The 20,521-nt window shown below is 49.6% G+C and overlaps 1 protein-coding gene across 3 annotated transcripts in view; it reads right to left on the reverse strand.

The window, feature by feature from the left end:
* Positions 1 to 20,521, reverse strand: part of NOL10 (nucleolar protein 10) — an 82,622-nt gene that overhangs the window by 23,397 nt on the left and 38,704 nt on the right. For 2 of the 3 annotated variants that reach the window (XR_011473131.1, XR_011473132.1), the window contains exons 14-21: positions 19,930 to 20,056; positions 18,264 to 18,343; positions 17,974 to 18,072; positions 16,942 to 17,031; positions 11,266 to 11,439; positions 10,777 to 11,024; positions 6,749 to 6,851; positions 5,294 to 5,554 (exon numbers count right to left, since the gene is read on the reverse strand). Coding sequence is in view for 1 of the 3 variants with exons in the window: in XM_070428676.1 (XP_070284777.1) it covers positions 5,435 to 5,554; positions 6,749 to 6,851; positions 10,777 to 11,024; positions 11,266 to 11,439; positions 16,942 to 17,031; positions 17,974 to 18,072; positions 18,264 to 18,343; positions 19,930 to 20,056 (1,041 nt within the window). In the remaining 2 variants the exon portion in view is untranslated. Of the gene's footprint in view, positions 1 to 1,790; positions 5,555 to 6,748; positions 6,852 to 10,776; positions 11,025 to 11,265; positions 11,440 to 16,941; positions 17,032 to 17,973; positions 18,073 to 18,263; positions 18,344 to 19,929; positions 20,057 to 20,521 lie in introns of those variants that run through there. The other variant, XM_070428676.1, reaches the window with a different exon arrangement.

The following is a 20,521-nucleotide window of genomic DNA, read 5'->3' on the forward strand; positions in this document are numbered from 1 at the left end:
CAGGTGATCCATGATTCTCTCTCATCATTGATGTTTCTGTCTCTCCTTCTCCCTTCCTCTCTGAAATCAATAAAAAAATATATTTTAAAAAATTAAAATAAAACAGAGAGCCCCCCGCCCCCCATGTCAGGCCACTGTTACTTATCTACTGCATGGCGGTCTCCACAGAGCAAAGCCCGCTCAGGGGGCCAGTGTCGGCTCCGGGCAGGCGGTGCCGCGATGGAGCGAGGCTGGCCTGGTTCATGTGCGCAATCCCGCGAGACAGGGACGGAGGGAAATCCGACCGAGTCACCGCAGGATGTGCGGATCCGGGCAGGCCTGCGCACGTGGCAACCGCGAAGGAAACGCTCTTCATGTTTTTGGACTCTCAGTAGCCAGACACTCAGCTGGGACCGTTTCCTGTTCCAGGACGTTTCCACAGTCGTGCTTGCAGGGACCTTCACAAACACGGCGAGCGGAAGGAACCGGAGAAGGCTTCTCGGGGCCTGGTCCCATCCCTGGGCTCCCAGCCTCAAGTGTCTTAGCAGGACCACAGGCTGGTGGAGGGCGGCCGGGGCAGGGAGCAGTGGGGCTCCCAGAAGCTGCTTTCTAGACAGGCCCTCCAACAGTTAAAAATAAGTAAAGAGCCCGGCCAACATGGCTCAGTGGTTGAGTGTTGACCTATGAACTACGAGGTCAGGGTTCGATTCCTGGTCAGGGCACATGCCCGGGTTCGGGCTCAATCCCCAGTGTCGGGTGTACAATAGGCAGCCGATCCATGATTCTCTCTCATCAATGATGTTTCTCTCTCTCTCCTCTCTCCTTTCCTCTCTGAAATCAAATAAATAAATAAATAAATAAGGGGTAAAGAGGAATGTGGCAGCTCCAGGTTTTCAGGGTTACCTGAGCCCATGACACCTGGGGCTCTCAGGTGGGAGGTCTGGAGGGTGTGGTCCCCCAGACCAGGATGCTGCTATGGTTACCCATAGATGAAACTCATATTTGATCAAGTTCACGAAGGTGTAGGCCACTCCCACTCCGATGCCTTTTTCAAAGCACTCTTGGCCCCACGAGAATCAGGCTGGTCCCCCACTGTGTGCATGTCACCTGTCACCTGTACCAGAGGCCAGGCCTGAGGACTCCCCAGGCGAAGGGTGAGCCGGCAGTTTCAGTGTTGAGTTTCTTCATCTAATTGCGTGGGGGGCCTGCCGTGCAGCTCTCCAGGAAGAAAGGAGGACCAGCGTTTTTCCCCGAGGCGGCGTGGGAGCAGGCAGGCTGAGAACGCGGCCTCGGGCTCTGCGCGGGCCTGGAGCCGCGGCGTTCTGGCTGGAACCACACCCTGGGCTCCTGGGCTCCAGCCGCTGCCTGCACATCCCGGGACTTGGCCTCTGTTAGCATGCAGCCAATTCCTTGTCGGAAATCTCTCTCTCTCTCTCTACTGGTCTGTCCTCTGGAGAACCCGGACTATGTAACCAGCGTCCACACAAAAGTGCCCCTCTCCACAGGGCATACGTTCCAAGACCCCCAGTGGGTGCCTGGAACCGCGGATGGTACCGAACACTACAGATGCTGTTTCCCTGCACAGATAAGCCTCACTCGGCGGAAGCGCGCCTGGGCTCCTCTCTGGCCTGTCCCAGTTGCCGCATCACTGCCCTGGCGCTCTGGGGCCGTCCCTAAGTAACACGAGCCCTGGGGGGGGGGAGACACAGTGACAGCCGTGGGGGCGCTGGTCAAAGGGGTGACTCGAGTCCTGGGCAGGATGGAGGGGAAACACATTTCATCTCGACACTCAGAACGCGCACAATGTAAAACTGATCCATGCTTTATTTCTGGAATTTTCCATTTCATATTTTTGGGCCCCGGTGGACCACAGGTAACTGAACCCGCGGTGAGTGAAAGTGTGGGTGGGGAACGACAGGACTGCGACTATATCTCCATTTTATCAGAGAAACCACCGCCTGGACCTGTGGAGTGCCAGGCACGGTGGGGCCGTTCATTCAAAGTCACGTGTCAAGTGCTGCTCGGCGCTGCAAGAACTGGGGCCGCAGACCTGGCGCAGAGGCACGCTGCCCGGAAGTTAATGTCACTGTAACCACCGGCTGACGGTGTAAGACTATTGGTAAAGGTTCTTAATTACAATAGAAAGAAGCAAAAAACATTTACTGATCATTGATATTTATAGCCACGCCCTTTTTACATGTTTTTCAAATAAACCTGTTGTCATGGTAACCCTATTAAAACAAGATGCAACCTGGTTTAAAGAACATGAGAACTAATTATAATACTGCGTTATACTTAGTTACACCTTTCTTCTGAGGAGTTTAATGCACCTCACTCATTAAGCTCTATAACCATCCTCTGAAGTCTTTAGGGAACAGAGATTATTAAACCCATTTTACAGATGGAGACACCGAGGCACGGACGGATTAAATGGCCTGGCCACTGGCAGCAGCTCAGCCGCCAGCAAGTCTGGGCCAGGCCAGGCCTGCTCCTTTTCCTTCCTCCGTCTCCACTCAGGAGACCCGCTCTGGTTCTGAAAGCTCTCACCCTGACAGCCTGTTTCCCACAGTGTGGTCTGGGGCTCCAGACTCTGCTGCCGTCTGTCTGCAGACAAGGCTGCCAGGCCAGGACGCTGCCGGGATTCGCGAGGGAAGAGAGGCAGCGCCAGAGGTCCAGAGGGTGGGACCTGCCACTCCCCGTGGACTCAGCCTGCAGAGCCCACACCCACGGGCCTTGGCTCCCGGAGTGGTGGGGCCGTGGGGGGAACCAGCTGGCACCAACCTGCTCCTGCCTCCACCACAAGAGTCTGACATGGCCAACAGGTTGTTGCTTGAACGTCCAGGCAAAATCCCGCCCCAGGCCTCTGCTCTGGCTCAGTGGTCCTCAAAGCGGGGCCCAGGTCAGCAGTGGCGGCTGTGATGACAGAAAGTTCTGGCCCCACCTCGGAGCCACTGAGTCAGACGGTTTCACAAGCCCTCTGGGGGCTTCTCCAGCATCTCTGCCCAGAATGTTCCTCCCAGGCATCCCAGCCGACTTCCCTTCCTGCTTCCAAGCCTTTCCTCAATGCCACTGTCCCAGGTCCCCTCCTGACACAGCCTGGGGGCCCAGGAGACACGGGGTGTCCTAGGGCGAGTAGTAAGCTACAGCAAACACAGGAAATGAGAGGCTATGGAGCTTGTACATGTTAGAACAGAAGACTTCACAGAAGCCCGAGGCATTTCCACCCTCCCTGCAGGGCCAGAGGGGATCCTGCGGCCGTGGCTCCGGCTTCTCCTAAATGTCAGAGTCCCAGCAGGCCCTGCGCCTGCCCTTTCAGGAGTGCCCTGAACAGAAGCTCTAGGACAGTGGTTCTCAACCTTCCTAATGCCTCGACCCTTTAACACAGTTCCTCATGTGGTGGTGACCCCCAACCATAAAATTATTTTTGTTGCTACTTCATCACTGTAATGTTGCTGCTGTTATGAATCGTCATGTAAATATCTGATATGCAGGATATATTTTCATTGTTACAAATTGAACATAATTAAAGCAGTGATTAATCACAAAAACAATATGTAATTATATATGTGTTTTCCGATGGTCTTAGGCGACCCCTGTGAAAGGGTCGTTTGACCCCCAAAGGGGTCTCGACCCACAAGTTGAGAACCGCTGCTCTAGACAAACTTCCACAGTAAGGGACAGGGGAGTGGAGAGGGGCGTGTGCAGAGGTGGGGGGCTGGTGAGAGACACTGTGTCACGTTCCCGTGAGCCTCAGTCTGTGCCAGGTGTTCCCCTCAAGTGCACTTCCTTTAGCCCTCGCCAAAGCCCAGTGTTAGGCTCATTTTCTGGGAGGAAGTGAGACTCAAGGTAAATAAATAGGCAAAGTACACAGACCGGATCGGCCACAGGGCCTCCCCGTTGGCCAGGCTGCTTGTTGCCAGCGCCCCAGATGGACGTGCCCCCCGGGACCTGGCGGTGCTGAGGCCCAGACCTGGGAGGGCCTCACTCCAGAGCAGATGCAGTCCCTCTGCAGCCTGCGCTCTCTGTGGGCCCAGCACCAGGGCACACAGGCTCCCACACCTGCGGAGGTGCCTCAGGAAGGGAAGGGGCCTGGGAACAGGCCCAGGAGTGGAAGAGCCGAGCCCAGGGAAGCCCCGGCCAGAGTCCTCTCACTGCGAGCCTGAGCCTCGGCCTGAAGGCAGCCGGGGGAGGCGAAGGAAGCCGGGAGCTGAAGCCCGTCCTTTGGGAGAGGAGGTGCATGAGGGGCGGGGAGGGGACAAGAAGCTGAAGGAGGAAAGCAGCCAGCACCAGGCACGGGGTGGGCGGAGGCCGCGGGCACCCCGACACAAGCTGGGACAAGGGTCTTTCTGGTGACCGTCTCTGCGTGTGCACACACAACACACACACACACATCCGCAGACACTGACATACACTTTGTGGAAAAAATCTATGCCTCAGGCCACAGATGTGGATGTGGGAGCCACACTGCCCCTGCCTGTGGAGCAAGCCATCTGCACAGAAGAGCAGAGACAGGACCGGAAAGAGAGAGGGGAGGTCTGAGCGGGACCAGACGGAGGAGGCAAGGAGAGCAGAGACACAGGCGGGACTGAATGGGGACCTGGTTCCAGGCGCTGAGGCAGCTACAGCTTCGCAGCCTGTTATGCTAATGGACAGCCTACAGCTTCCCAGTTAGAGCCTATCATCTGCTCCCCAGTTGCCACTCCAGTGGCACAGAATCACACTAACACCCGAGAAACTAAGGAAACCAAAGTCAATTTTCAAATGAGCTCAAGGAAAGGTCTTTTTAAAGAAGCTGTTCAAACGCGCGTATTTATTTTTATAAATGTTTTCTCCAGCCAGTTTCTCTCTGTGCAGGTGAGAAACATAAAAAAGTCTGAATGTAATCTTGAGCTGAGTATAAAAGAACACCCAGTCGCTTTTATTTCTTGTTTTAGGTTATTACCATTACTTTATATTTTCTTGGTATAAAAATATTTTTTTTAAAAATCCCAAACTGATATATAGACCAGCAGCACACCTACCAGCATACTCACACACATGTATACATGCACACACATACACACATGAGCACACAAACACACACACACACACACACACACACACACGACCAAGGCTGCACAGGAGCTGAGCCACGCGTGCTCCGGGCGGTGCACTGTGAGAGGCGGCCTGGGAGGAAGCTCGGGGACAGGCTCAGCCTTCACTGTCAGCACAGGACGCCCCGGTCATGGCTCACGTGTCACAAGGTGAAAAACCAACCACCTGGTCCACTGGATGAAACCCGGGAAAAGGACGATCTTCAGGGGGAGGAGCACACCTTTTGCGGCCTGGGCACGCCGCTCTGACCCGAAGGCGTCGGGACAGCTTGCCCGTCTTGACCCTGGAGGCGGGAGTGGACACCGAGTGCTCCCGATGACCAGCGGAGGACGGAGCTCCCGAGTCCGTGCGGTCCGTCCTCTCAGGGAAAGGGCCGCCCTCGCTTGCGCCTGGACTTGAGGTGGCCGGCCGGGCGACGCAGCGCTTTCCTCTCCTGTCGGTGCATTTTCTCGGCCTCCTGCTGCTTCTTCTGCTGCTCAGACTAAAGGAGAAAATTAAATGAGAGGGAAAGAGAAAGAAAATGCCCACACCTCCTTGTCACCACCGGAATGCCCACAGCACGGCCACCACTCACAGCCCAGCCCAGCCCAGCCCAGCCCAGCCGCCCAGGGCACACGGTCTGGCACCAGACTCTGCCCTGACAAACTCGGCCCTGGCTGCAGCAGCAGGACAAGGCCCACTGTCCCTGTCCCACGGCAGCATATTCCTAACAGCCAGGACAGGGGAACAGCCTGAATGTCCGTCAACAGACGGGTGAACAAGCGCAACATGTTCTCCGCACGATGAAGTGTTACTCAGCCCTGAAAGGAAAGGAGTTCTGATCCAGCTGCCGCGTGGCCTCCCCCTGAAGGCTGGTGAGCGAGCGCAGCCGGCGCAAGGGGAAGCACCGTGTGGTTCCCTTTATAGGAAACGTCCGAACAGACAAGTCCACAGGCAGGAACAGACCGGTGGCTGCCCAGGCCGGGAAAACGGGGGAAATGAGTTTCCTTCTGGGGTGATGAGGGTGTGCTAGAACCAGGTAATGGTGGTGATTACAGTGTCAACCCTGAACTGCGTACTTTAAAAGGGTGAATGTGAAGGAATCTGAACTACATCTCACTTTTTAAAAACCAGAGGTAGAATCTTTGACACTCTTTCCCACTTGGTAACAAAATTATTAAGGGAAATGTACTGAATGAGAAAAAAATGTTGGAAAAGTAAAACCATATAGTTTTACTCATTAGTTACAGCAAACATGGAAGCACCTGTTCCTCCTCTGACAGGTGCCAGGCCTGTGAGCCTGAGGAAAGGCGCTCAGGAACCGTGAGAACAGGACCCCGGCAGCCAGTCCCCTCTGAACTCCGACTCCTGGGCAGCTGCACGGTGCCGTCACCAACGGCTCCCTCACCCCCCCTTCCCCACGGCCTCGGGTGCCAGGACTGCTGCTCTACACGGCGACTCTCGGGTGCCCACTGGCCAGAAACCAGCAGTGCCAACCTCGGGTCCCTAGGACCCTGGGAAATCGCCCGGCTCTGCCGAAGGCGCGCAGGTGCCCTCAGCCCTCGAGGCCCTGGCCCGGGGAGGACGCCCACAGGCGTGCCCCACAGGAGAGGCGCGGGGACGCCGGCGAGGGCTCCCACGGCACGCTGCACGCCGGTGTTAGTGCGCCGGGAAGGAGCATTAGAAAACGACTCACCCTCTTTAAGGTGAATGTCAGCTGCTTGCTGCCAACTGTGGTGTCGGAGACATTCAACGTCCCATTTTTTGCTTCAAGTTTCAGCCGATCTTCTAGGGTTTTGCTGTGAGAGAGTTAAGAGAATGCACCATAATTAGCAGTTTGATTTACCATTTGAAACAAATTTTAATCAGCAATGATCACTGAGGGTAAACCTTTCACACATGTAGCAACGACGGAAATGGCACTCATCCGACAGTCCGTGGGAAGAGGGGAGGCTGTTAGAGACACCTGCTCATTATCTTCCTGAGCCCGTTCTGAAGCCTGTAGTGGAGTGGAATGGCCAGTGGCCCTTCTCCATGGGCTAGGATGTGAGTATTTCAGCGCCTCGCTCGCCTCCTAGAGGACTGCACACACTGACCCTCCGGGTCCCCCGCAGAGCAGCCGAGGAGAGCTCTGGCTGCCCCCCCCCCCCGAGTTTAGCCGGGGCCACTCACCACCCACTCACAATAGCAACAGCCTGAACCATGAACTGTCCGTTTTCACAGAGAGAAAAGCAAAGATTTTTTATTGTATCTTCCAATACTATTATATTATTTTGTTGGCAAGTGAATTCAACCAGTCTCCCTGTGGCTTCTTCAGTGCTCCGTGGACATAATATTTCAGGTCAGCTACACTTCAAGTTTTTCAAGCTGACCGCTTGTGCTGTGCCGGGAGCAGGCGCACAGTCTCCAGTTAAGCTGCAGCCACCCCGTATCCCTCAAGCTGCTTCTAAATGTCCTTCAAATGCTTTGCTCCTTCAGGTTCCTTGTTGAGGGCATCCACCACAAAACTTTTCTCTTTTTCTAGTTGCTCTGCTAGTTGGTCAATTTTAATCAGTTCTTTACAAGGATGCTCATTGTGGCTCGTTAAATTGTCTGACTGCTTACCACCTCCTCACTCTCCGGGAGTTTCCTAACGTATTCTTCCAAGCCGTGATTTATCTGTTGGAGATCTTCAATCTGCAATTCCAGTGTAGAGATGAGTTTGCCCTGATTTCTCACTTCTTGTTCTAACTGGAGAGTCTTCTGGTGTTTCAGTTTCAGAAACTGGAGTCCCAGGACCAAACTCATGCTCTCTGTCGGTAACCTGGAGCTCCAAATCCATCCTCGCAGCTCTCGGCCAGCCGTCCTCCTAGCGCTCAGCCCTTACAGACGGCCCCAGGGAGGTAAGATGTTAAATGACCTGCCCCAGGCGACACAGGATTCAAGTGTAAGACCCAGACTCCACGGTGAGGACTTCTGGTTCCCAGGCATGTGTCAGACCACACTTGATTTATCAAGCTTTGTTCAGGAAACGTGTCCAGTAAGGATTCTAGATGACAAGCTCCCACATGACAAACGGCATGAAATTACGACTGACTTTAGCTTTTTTGAAAAAAACAGTAATTCTTTACAAAGATGCTCATTGTGGCTCAAAAGAGAAGTGTAAGCGGACTCGCCTCACGTGTGAACTGTCAGCCTCAGCAGGTTCCTCGACCTGTCATTTCCTCTCTGTCCCTTTCAGAGCCATAAACCCTCCAGTTTCAACGTTAACAGGGATGGTGAGTAACTATGGAGCCACTGAGACAAGGTGGCACACAGAAAACACTAATTTGGGAAGAAAAAGACTTTTCAAGTAAATGGTGGAAATGACTACTCTTTCAAGAATGACCTAGTTCCTCCACGGCAGGCACATCCATCTTGCTCTTCTCCCCACGTACCTGCGGTGCGCACCTGCAGGGACTTGTCCTGTCTGGCTGCGTGGAGAGACAGGCGCTGGGAGCCGTGGCAGGAGATCAGACACAGGACCGAGCGAGGAGCCCGCTACATGAAAGCCTGCGAGTCAGCGTACAGACGGGGCTGCTGCCTCAGTGTGAGCTCAGTCAGAGACGACGGGAGAAGCAGACAGACCCGGAAACCGGCTACTGGAACGGAACAGCGCGCCTCCCGCCCGCCGCCTCCCGCCCTCCTGGCGCTGCTGCTCTCCCACCCAGGCTTCAGTCTGCAGGCTGCGGGCTCCCCTGGAGCTGACAGCATTTCAGGGGGAAATCTCACTGTCACAAGATTGACAATCACCCCCCTAAATTTGTGGGGGTTGCCAAGAAGACAGAGATAGGCTTCAGAAAGTTGAAAGTAAGAAGAATTACTCAGGGCAGGATGGGGCAGGCACAGGAGGAAACTAAATTATCAGTAGGGCTGCATTAAAGGGGAAAAGTGGGCATGAATTACAAAGGAAAATCGAATGAGATATTGATGAGGCCCAGGACAGCGGAACGACTTACTTGTTGGAGGCTCTACAGCATACACGCACTGATATTCCTTTAATTAAAACTGTGATTAACAGTAATGCTCAACTGAGAGATTTTAAATCACTTTGCGTGAAAATGGACTAGACGAGTGGAAGACATTCATAAAGGCAGTGCTATCGTCTGCCATTTAGAAAGGCGAAATTAACTCAAAATAAAGGCATCACCCTCCATAGTCTACATCGCAGAGAATGGAGAAATGGGATCCACAGATAAACGGTGAATTTTAAGTGTTTTAAAATTTAAGTACTTGTTTTAAATACAGCATAACTATGACAGATACTTACATGTACTGTGGAAGTCACTGAAAACTCTATTTCGATGCTTTCAGCTTGTATATGTTGCGTCAGAGCCCCTATCTCATGGACTCCGACACCTCAGTTCAGCGTGGTCAGTCTGTGAAAGATCCCTAGAATCCACGTTGTTGCAAGTGGGGGAAACACTCTAGTGAGAGCGCAAGGTGCTCTAAGACTTTTGGGAGGGTGATCTGGCCTTATCATCACACACCCTTTTGTTGACCCAGGGAATTCCATCACTAGGTAATATACTCTAAAGAAATTCTTCAAAAATAAACAAACAAGTCTGGCCAGCATGGCTAAGTGGTTGAATGTTGATCTATGAACCAGAAGGTCAAAGTTCAATTCCTGGTCAGGACACATGCCCGGGTTGTGGGCTCGATCCCCAGTGTGGGGTATGCAGGAGGCAGCTGATCAATGATTCTCTCTCATCATTGATGTTTCTATCTCTCCCTCTCCCTTCCTCTAAAATCAACAAAAACAAATTAAAAATAAACAAACAAACAGGCCCCAAATGGAGTCACTTGTGCTAAGCCCCACCAAGACGTAATACTTTTGGCCTTAAGCCTGTTTTTCACTGTGTTATTTATACTGCCAGACACTTCAACATCTGTCCTTCCTCCTCTGACATGAAACTGGTGAACCAAAGATGAGGTGGGTGTGCGCGACCTTCCTTGCTCTTAGACGGTGAGGAGTCTGCCCCTGGGTTGTCTGTTCCTCTCTACCCCGCTTCCAGCCGGGAGCAGTGCATGGTGGGCGGGTCTCAGGTGCCCAGTTTCTCCCTGCACTTTCTCACGGAAGGTTTCTGGGAAATGGGGACCTTTTATGCCTCTGTTTGTCTTTATTTTCTACAACAAGCGTGTGCTGCTTTACTCCGTAAGCATTTACATCGTGGGGAGGGTGGGACAGACCTGATCCCTCACTTTAGCTGACACACCCTCCCTGGCTCTCCGGTGCCGGGCACAGAGGCTACTGGGAATCTCTGAGATTTCACCACATTGATGACTGCGGGGTCGGATTCCATGCGACAGGGGCTTTGACACAAATTATGCAACCTACGGGGTCAACATAACCGAAACCCTAATCTTTTACAATAACTTGTTGTTAAGAGACAAGGAATGTGAGCTCAGTGGCCACTGGACAAAGACTGTGATCTCGGGGCCCCAATGGGGAGAAACGAGGGCCCCAGGAGTGTGGCTTTGCAGCAGACACACGTCCTAGCACACATTTACCAGCAGTAGGCTCCCCCTGCCTCTCACCGCATGCGCACTGCCCCTCAGGAAGTTGTGAAACAGGATCATCATGAGACCAGTGCTCCCCGAGGCCGGTGATGCCCCCCTCCGGTAACCCCAAAGCCTGGGATGCCATGCTGAGGCCATGTGCCCTGAGGAAAAGCAAGGCCTGCCGGCGCAAGGGCGTGCACTCACTTCATCAGCTTCTGCTTGGCGGCAGAATCGCTGAAGCTCCTGAACTCTTCGCCTGCTTTGATCTCATAGAACTGGGGCCTGAGGACCGTCTGCTGGTCCTCCCTGAGCCGCTCCTGCCGCTTCGCCCTCTCCTCCTGCTGCAGCAGCCGGCGCTGCTTCCTGACCTCTTCGACCCAGCCCTTTTCATCGTCGGAGCTCTCAGAGCTTTCCGCATCGCTCGGTCTTCCTTCCGGCTCTTCCTCCTCTTCCTGAAAATAAAAATAGTCAGCAGTAGCTCCTCTCCCCAAACACTGGCTCATTATTTCTTTTAAATAGCATTAGCCCATCGCGTACGTGACAGCGCGCGCATCGGGAAAATGCCTGGAATGACCAAGATGCACTCCTAAGCCGCAGGTCACACACGTCACCCCTCAACTCCACTCGGCCCCTTCGGATCACAGAGACCGTCACACCGCAGGAGAGGCGGCAACGTGATGAACAGCACAGTACCTTGTCAGGAGGTTCTTGTTGCTCTAAGAGTCTTAGCTTCTTCTTCCTTTTTTCACTAATTTTTGAAACAAGTGGATTCAAAAGCCTAAATTCTTCACTCTCTTCGTCTACTTGGAAGTCAGGGTTCTCAAACATAACTTTAAACCGATCGTCGGTGAGAATATTAGGAAGGCTCTGTAAAAAGAACGTAAACATTTAAAGTTAAAACCTGAATAAAACCTGACCAGAAAGATGGCTGTACAACGTTTCACTTCACTATAAATAAGCTGCATGAGGCATAACTTACCAACTTTTATGCAATTTTTTTAGAATTAGTTTTCAGAACTGATTCATAGATGACATGCATTACTTGGCCATCACATATATGAGCTAAGAACAAGCCTTTCTGACTAAGTTTATGCTTAATACATTAGAAAGAATTTTCTTCAGTAACATTTTCAAGAAAATCTATGTTTTTGAAGCCTGGCTTAAGTATAGCTACTATCCTGAATTAAAAATAGTGAAAAAAAAAAAAAGAAAGAAAAAAAAGGAGGAAAAATAAAATTAGTGAGTCTTTCAACTTCATCCCAAAACCGGAAGAGGAAGAACATGGGCAGCAGTCAGGAATGAAGGGGGGGGGGGGGGGGGAGCTGTGTGCGAGTCACTGCTCCAACTGAGCTCCTGGGAAACGGTATTCCCATCCCTTCTAGAAACAGAAACATGTTTAAAAGAACACGGTGCTAGACGATTAAGATTTTTCTCACTCTAAAACAAATAAATTGCTTTGCCTATAACAAGCAGGAGTTGGAGGGACAATTATAAAATGAAAACTCTTCCGACCCAGCTGGGAAAATACTTCCCCAGAGACTTCCCGCGTCTAATTGTTTGTGTTCACAGGATAAGATGCAGTGGGTGATGTTCTACAGTAGTTTACAAGTGTCTGGCTAGTGATCCGCCTATAAATACTCATGTATGTACACCAAACACTCGCCATTCACCTTGGAAAACATCTGTAAGTATTGTTTATAACTAAGCCCTACCTCAAAGAAGCAGACCTGCAGATCTGAGTAGCGTGCTCATTAATATTTTTCCCAACATAGTAACACATCTGAGGAATGTTTGACATTTAAAACCAATTAATTATTCCAATGCTATGACAGCCGGGAAATTAATGCAGACTTCTGAGAAAAGATGGTGGTTTCAGCACAAGCATCCTCTCGCTAAAACCCTCCCCACTGAACCAGCCCTTCAGGATGCAGAGGCAGCAAAGGGAACGGGGCAAGGAGATTCTGGAAGCAAGAGAGGAAGGCCTAGGCCCTGGGCTCTCCAGCGGAGACTTCTCTAGAGGGAGGGAGGGGCTGGGGGGCAGCCTGCAGGCAGGGGAAGCGGTTGGCATGGAGGGGATGCCACCCGCCCTGCAGCCCTCTAGACCAGTGATGGCGAACCTATGACACGCGAACTCATTTTTTTAATTAATTTTTCTTTGTTAAATGGCATTTAAATATATAAAATAAATATCAAAAATATGTCTTTGTTTTACTATGGTTGCAAATATCAAAAAATTTCTATATGTGACACGGCACCAGAGTTAAGTTAGGGTTTTTCAAAATGCTGACACGCCGAGCTCAAAAGGTTCGCCATCACTGCTCTAGACTCTAGTGCTCACTTTTCGGAATGCAGGTGGCCGGGCTGTCATTCTCCAACAGGAGAATCTGACCAAGAGAAAGGCCATACATAAAGGGTACAAACAGTGTCTTTGGAGCTTCCCCATGGAACAGCTTGGCCAGGCCACCACACAGCCGACGGGCCTGCCACCGCCTGGACGCGTCGTTCCGCTCTTTACCCTTCACTCTTGAGTGTGAACACACGACCACGGACCACAGCAGGGAGAAACCACTTTGGTTTTTCCCCAAGAAAACTTCCCAGCGGAAGCACCCAAGTTTCAGGACTGAAAGGGCCACCCAGCAGCCAGCCCTGCCGCGTGGCGCGGAGCAGCCCCGGGCTTCCCTGCGCTCTCTCCTGCTTCCCTCTTGTTTTGGAGGAGAAAATCCTAAGGAACTTCCTGAGGAAAAGCAGCAACGAGGGTCATGTGTTGTTGTCCAGCACCTGCAGGTGTGACATCTCTTCACCCTCCCAACTGCCTGACGCACGTCCGGCTGGAAGCCACCTCCCTCAGGATCCCCGGTCCCCAGCTCTGCACCCACCATGGGGAGTGGGGAGCGGATCCCCAGGACGACGGCGGTGGAGCAGGGTTCCCGGATGCCCAGGCCAGATGGAGCAGGGCAGAAAGATGTAGAAGAGGCTGGTCAGGAAAACAAAATTTAACTACTGATCTTCACATAAATATCTTGAGATGCAACTGAGACAATGGGCCAAGAATTGAGGGCTAAGTAGTGATGACAACAGAGAAAACAAACAAGAAGTCCATTATCAAGTCCAGGGAAGACAAGGGCTGTGCAGGAAGTGTGATCAGGAAGTGTACTCCCACTGGATGCGAAGAACATCTGCATGGTCACAACCACAAAAAATGCCCAACACCAACTTACCCAAAGCTGCAGAGGATGTTACTGGGAGGCAAGTAAGAGAAGACAACGCCTGGCACTTAACAGTCAAGAAGCAGCATTACTAAGAGACACAGAGTTTCACACCAAAATAATCAGCTAAAAAGGGTTTATCTCAGGAGAGGTGGAAATGGGGGAGGGGAGAGAAGGGACGATAAGCGGGGAGGGGGAAGAAGAGGAGGAAAGGACGAGGAATAGTCAACATTCTTAACAAACCTTGGAGAAATATTAGGTTTTTAAACTACGTGTGTACTACTAGAATTGGTACTAAAAAAGATTTTTAAATAATACTTAGGATGTTGGAACTGATAATACAGCCCAGTGCCTATGCGCGATTATACCTTTCCCCTAGAGAGATGAACTGTTCCTTTAATATAAACTGTTAATGGTACAGAATAACCGCCAAGGCTGTGAGGACGCCTCTCGCATGGTCTCCAGGCCACAGGATACACTGGCCCAGAGAAGTCGTGCCTGGCAGTACTGACTGAGCTGCTGCAGAACCCAAGAGAAACACGTTCCTAGAGACCTAAAGGCAACAGCAAAAAGCTGGCAGAAAAGGCCAACAGACAGAAAATGACACCCTACCCTCAAACCCTCACCGAACAAACGGGTCCTGGGTGCCGGGCCTGCCCAGCTCCTGCGTGCGCCGGGAGCTCAGCACACAGCTGCTGCAAGGACAGATGAACTCGCTTTTAATGGAACTAACACCAGCACCTCTGAGCATGGACAGGGTCCAGATGACGCTATGTGGTGGGTCACTGTCCACTGCAGGTCCAACATCAACTGACGGTAAACATCTCGCTAGACTTATTGTTGTTGTGGGAGCAATGTTTGGGAACATATTTCACTGTCTGACTCCATGCAAGTTCGGTTGGAGCCAAAGCGGAACCCAGATGCACCTCATGACTTTCAAATCGGGAGTTATCAGAGCTGCTACAGCTCTTGAGAGTTTGAAGAGCCGAGTTCAAAGGCAAGACTAATGAACTGCTGATGGATTTAACAATTCTTTCAAGTATTTTTTACAATTATAATGAAGGATTCTGTCTTTAGTTCCGGGATGGTTTTTAAAGTCTTCATTTTAATTAGATAACATTATTAAACAACAGATCATACGAACTGTGTTTAATAGCAGCCTCAGGTTTTAGAAGACTCTAAACACTTCTGAATAGAAATGGAACTCTGACAACAGGGCCTGATCTGGGTCCACAGGCACCAAAAAGCGAACTGGGGCACATTTTACAAACAGCGCTTCCTTGCAGAATTCAGCCAGGCGGCAGCTACAGAGACGGCTCCAGCGTCCAGCGGCTGGAGAGAAACAGCTGTTTGTGACGGTAAGAATTCCTAAGTTCTTCCTCACACTCGCAGGAGAAACAGTACACAGCCCGGTGCTGCTTACAGGATGATCCGATTCATATTTTGACAAAAAAATTTTAAAAGCACAGGCAGTCATGATTTTCCCCACTGATCACTCTGCATGTTTCCGATCACTTACTTGTTAAAAACTACATAGAGAACAGAGGAAGAATAAACAAGCCAACAAAAACCTGAGTGCTCAACGCAGCTGCCCAAAATTGCAAGGATCAGGCCATTCACCCAGATTCAGGTCCCACAGGCTCCTGAGAAGGAAGCGACCTTCTCAACTCCTAGCGCTAACCATGCTTGGGTGCCTGCCCGCCTGGCTAAGCAGATGAGAAAAGAGCGCTGAGGAGGAAGTCTTCATGCAGCTGCAAAATCAGAAAAGCCCCCGCCCCCCCCATCTTGACAATACCGGCTAAAGAAAGCACCCAATTTTCTGACTGATCTTTGTCTATTTTCACACAGTTAAATGTTAAGCATGCACACGCCCAATATGCCAATTCTAAGTAAAAATTGGTTACTTCTGCAATTATAAATAAATCTAGCTAGTGCAAAAAAAACAATTAACAATAAAAAGACTAATTATAGCCGAAACCGGTTTGGCTCAGTGGATAGAGCGTCGGCCTGCGGACTGAAAGGTCCCAGGTTCGATTCCGGTCAAGGGCATGTACCTGGGTTGCGGGCACATCCCCAGTGGGAGATGTGCAGGAGGCAGCTGATCGATGTTTCTCTCTCATCGATGTTTCTAACTCTCTATCTCTCTCCCTTCCTCTCTGTAAAAAATCAATAAAATATATTTAAAAAAAAAAAAAAAAAAAAAAAGACTAATTATAGCCCAGCTGGCATGGCTCAGTGGTTGAGCGTCGACCTACGAACCAGGAGGTCATGGTTTGATTGCTGGCCAAGGCACATGCCCAGGTTGCAGACTTGATCCCCAGTGTGGGGTGTACAGGAGGCAGCCAACCACTGATCTCTCTCATCACTGATGTTTCTCTCTCTCCCTTCTCTCTTCCTCTCTGAAATCAATATAAAAAACCATATTTTTAAAAAATTAGAATTCATCCACAAGATCCTATCTAATAATAGACAAACAGGGTAACTGACTGTACCTTCGCTACGCCTCCCATTGGCTAATCAGCGTGATATGCAAATTAACCGCCAACAAAGATGGTGGTTAATTTGCATACAATGCGAAGCGGTGGAGTGAAGATTGACGAGGGCTCCTGCCGAATCAGCAAGGTCTTTGAAGGTGGCTCCGGCCAGAGCAGCCAGGGCTTTGAAGGCGGCTCCAGCCGGAGCGAAGGCCTGGGTCCCGGTGCTGGAGGAAAACCGGTGCCAGCAGCCAGGGGAAGGGAAGGCCTATTGCACGAATCTTTTCGTGCAACAGGCCTCTAGTAGAATATAAAGCTCTCAAAAATATTTACAAAGTAATTTTAATAAAACGGGAAGCTATTTGTGTTATTTTATGAAACCAGGATAAATATTTTATATATACAAGAGTGTCTTGCTAGTATAGTTTATAATTTTAAGAGAAGTAAGACAGGAAAGAAATTCACTAAAATATTAATGCTGCTTCCCTCCAGGGGGAGTTATATGGGTGATTCCCTTATATTCTTTTCTATTTTACAAATGTCCCAACTAAGTACATACTATCTTATAAGTCGGGGGAAAAAAACTAAGTGTATTTTTAAAGTAAAAAATAAAAATAAAAAAACGTTGTTACTATCAAGAAAATGTAGGAGCAATTTATCAATATCGTCTCTACCTTATGAAAGCTTACCTTAACTTTCTTTTTCCACGTAGATTTTTGCTTCTCCTCCTCCTCCTCGATTAATTTAAGTGCCAGCTCTTTGTTAACTTTTGGCAATTTCTAGTAGAGGAAAAGACAAGATGTGTTCAAATACCTACATTTCAGCTTTGAAGGTTCAAGCAACACTGAACAAAAGCACTCGCCCTCCCAGCCTCTCCTTGCCATATGCCTCACTCTTCACTCTCAGACACACACTGAACAAGCACCTGGGAGAGGGAAGAAGCGTCTTCTGCCCTGAAGGAGTGTGTGTGCGTTTAAGCAGAAATGACTGTACATGTGGGGGATGACTTCACCGAGAGGGGCAGCCAGGGGCCTGGGGGCAGGAGGGGCGGCTTGCTGGTCCCCGTCTGCTTGTTGCTGGGTTGGCATCGCATGGAGACACTTTTCATGGCAGCACCAGGTGGTTGGGGGCAGGGGATCCCAGGAGCATCCTCGTCCTCCCTGAGGCCCTGAGCCCCAGCGGCCGCCCACCTCAGAGGTCTGCTGCCCAGCCCTGAGCCTGAGCTCGCTGGGAACTCTTCCTGCAGCCACGGCCTCTCTTCTCAATCCCAGTGTTCCTGTCTTTTCAGTTCTCCACTGCCTGGTTAACTTCGTTACAACAAGTTCTCTCTGCTAACATTACTAGAGTGGTCTGACTGCTGTCGGGACCCTGACGGGGTCTAATGCCTACTTCCTGTGATCCACACAGCTAGCCTGAGCGCAGCCTACTGTCGGAAGAAGTGGAGATGAGCAAAGGCCCCGCCCTCCAGAATCCGATTGGCCGCTGGAAAACTCCGTCGATTTTCTTAGGGCGACAACACCAGGCCCCCTGGCATTATTTCCCACGATACCACTGCTGCAGAGTCCATAATGATAAAACCCTCATGATAAATAAAATATAATACCAAAAAAAATCAGCAAAAGATGGAAAAACTCAGAAATGGATGACGGGCTTCTTTGGAACAATAACATGAAAATTAAGTATTTTTCTCTGGCAAATTCAATGGTGAGTACAATACTTACCTTTAATTGGACCCTCTGTGCCCGTGTTTCTTCTATCTTCTGTCGGATCTTATCTTTCCTATATTCTTCATAAGCGAATGGATTTACCATCAATTTCACCTTTTCAAAGTAAAAAAAATTAAAGAATTGTATTTAGCAACATGTTTCATATTCACCATAACTATTATGTCAGAGAACAGACAGATTTCTGATAAATCATAAGTATGTTTTATGAAAATATAAATCAGTAGAGAAGAAATGTCTATAGATTGCTCATTAGTCACCTAAAATAACTGCACTTCTGTATTTACCTTGTGATAGAGTCTTATGTCCATGAAAAATCCATGCATATATGCCCGGAGAAAAGGTGATCCAATGAGATGCGTGAGCCCTGGGGGAAGTTAACAGAAGAGGGCAGGTCCTTAGGGAAGCTCTTACAATAGTAATTCACATTCACTTCGTATGTTCAGACACTGCTGAGTACTTCTCAGGCACTGTCCGCCTCGGTCACCAAGCACCCGAAGGGAGGTACCATTATTATTGCCCCTCTATGGATGATGAAACCAAGGCACATGAGGTTAAGTACACTGGCCACGTCACAGGAGAGGTGGGATGTGGGCCCATGTCAGTCTGTCTCCAACCTCATGGCAGTGGCCACAGTGCTCCCGCCCAGCACTTCCTGCAGACATAGTATTCCACAGAGCACATTTTGGAAAATACCATGTTATAGGATCTGGTAAAGGCCATAGCTGGGAAAACTCAGCACTTGTAAGTATTTAATGTGACTAATCTTAAGAAAAAAGGCAAGTTAGTTAGAAAGCCTTACTTCTACTTTTAATATAAATTATTGAAAAGGTTTTATATATGATGGTAAAATCTGTTGAAAAATGATAACCAATGGCTTATTTAATATTAAACTATATTAATGTACATGAAATTATTTCTAGTAGAACTTATTTTGCTGAATATCTATTTGTACAGTTTTAAAAATGGACAGTACAATGACATTTTAACAAAATATATCTCAACCTTTTTAACTACCTTCCTCACCTAAAATAAACTCAGTAAAGAAACTGAAAAAGCAGCCAAAAGTACTAAACATGAAAGTCAGGAGACTTCTATTGTCCGAGTTACGAATGTGGGTGGGTATGACATAAGCCCACGGTGGAAATTATACTGGAAACACGTCTGCAGGGAGCTCCTACTTCACCCCATTTCACTCACAAGTCTCTTTTAAAAAGGCTGAATACAACTCTTTTCTTTTTAAACATTACAATTTAAAGAGCTATTAGTTAATTATTTTCTTGTAAATCTGCATGAGGCATTAGAAAAAAAAACCCAATGAAACAATGGAATAAAAAACAAGAGAGAAATCCACTTTCCTACTTGATGCAATGACTGTGCAATCTAAAGTTGGACTTTCAATATAAAATATATATTTTTTTACATATAAAAATTTTTAAATGTACCTAAACTCCAACTATCAGTTTTTTTCCTTTTAATTTTGACTCCCCGGAAGTTCGGGGGGAAATGTCTCCTCTCTCCCTTTATCCTCTTGCCCCGGGGTTTCTAAGGTGTCAGCGTGGGACGGCTTCTCCCTCTGGAGTTATCTGCGTGGTTCCTATCTGATCAGCAGGTGAGCTAACAGGCCGGCTGGGAGGGCCCCGCGGCGTCTGGGTGGATCACGGCTGCAGCAGCTCGCTCACGAAGCACGGCTGCTCCCGTTCTCCGTGGGGGCTGAAGAGATGGCCGTAATAAGATTTCCTTACAGAAGGACAAAGCATAAAGCGCTATTCTGATGGCACTTGGTAGAAAAGATTCTGCCTAGGTTAACTGTGCTATGAGATATCGGATAAAAATGAAGTTTAAGAGACTCTATTAATCTGTTTATTGCAGGGTTTTAACATTCAACTGCAGTTGTACATCTGCTTGTTCCGAAGTCAGCTATAACCAGTTTATCCTAATTTCTTTTCTTACCTAAATTCTCCAGGTCTTTCTTGGTGACGAACTTGTAGTCATCGTACACCGTGCTTTCCGGATTCTCTTCCAATTCCTCCGTCAAGTTGTCTAAGAAGGAACACCACCTGGGGGCGGGACCCAGCACCTGCCGGCGACGAAAAGGTCAGCAAATGAACCTGCTCAGTCACCTGCGGGTCAGCGCTTTCACAACAGTTTCCTCAAAGATAACTTCCCAACCCTTGTTCCGCCAGAAGGACTGAAAACAACTGCAACACGCACAGTCAGCAAGGACACCAGGGGAGGGACTGGAAGTAGAAGGATCCAGGCTTGTAAAGGGGAAATCTCACTTAGTTTGGGATACGAAGATATTCATGAATATTCTCACATCAGAACTATGGAAATATAATAACTCAGGCACTTCCAATAAAAGTCATCCATTCACTTATCACCTCCGTCTCCCCTGTGCACCCTGCAAGCTCAGTGCATTGCTTGGAATGACTAAGTGTGTCTGCTCATGTGCCAGTGTGAGCGCATCTGTGCTCGGCCAGGCTCGACGCTGCTTCAGGAGCCCCAGGCAGTGGCGGGTTGCAGTGCTCTCGTGCTTCATGTG

The sequence above is a fragment of the Myotis yumanensis genome, unplaced genomic scaffold, assembly GCF_028538775.1.
Source record: "Myotis yumanensis isolate MYYU_CA2020_CCGP unplaced genomic scaffold, mMyoYum1.0.hap1 SCAF_11, whole genome shotgun sequence".
In the NCBI taxonomy this organism is placed as follows: Eukaryota; Metazoa; Chordata; class Mammalia; order Chiroptera; family Vespertilionidae; genus Myotis; species Myotis yumanensis.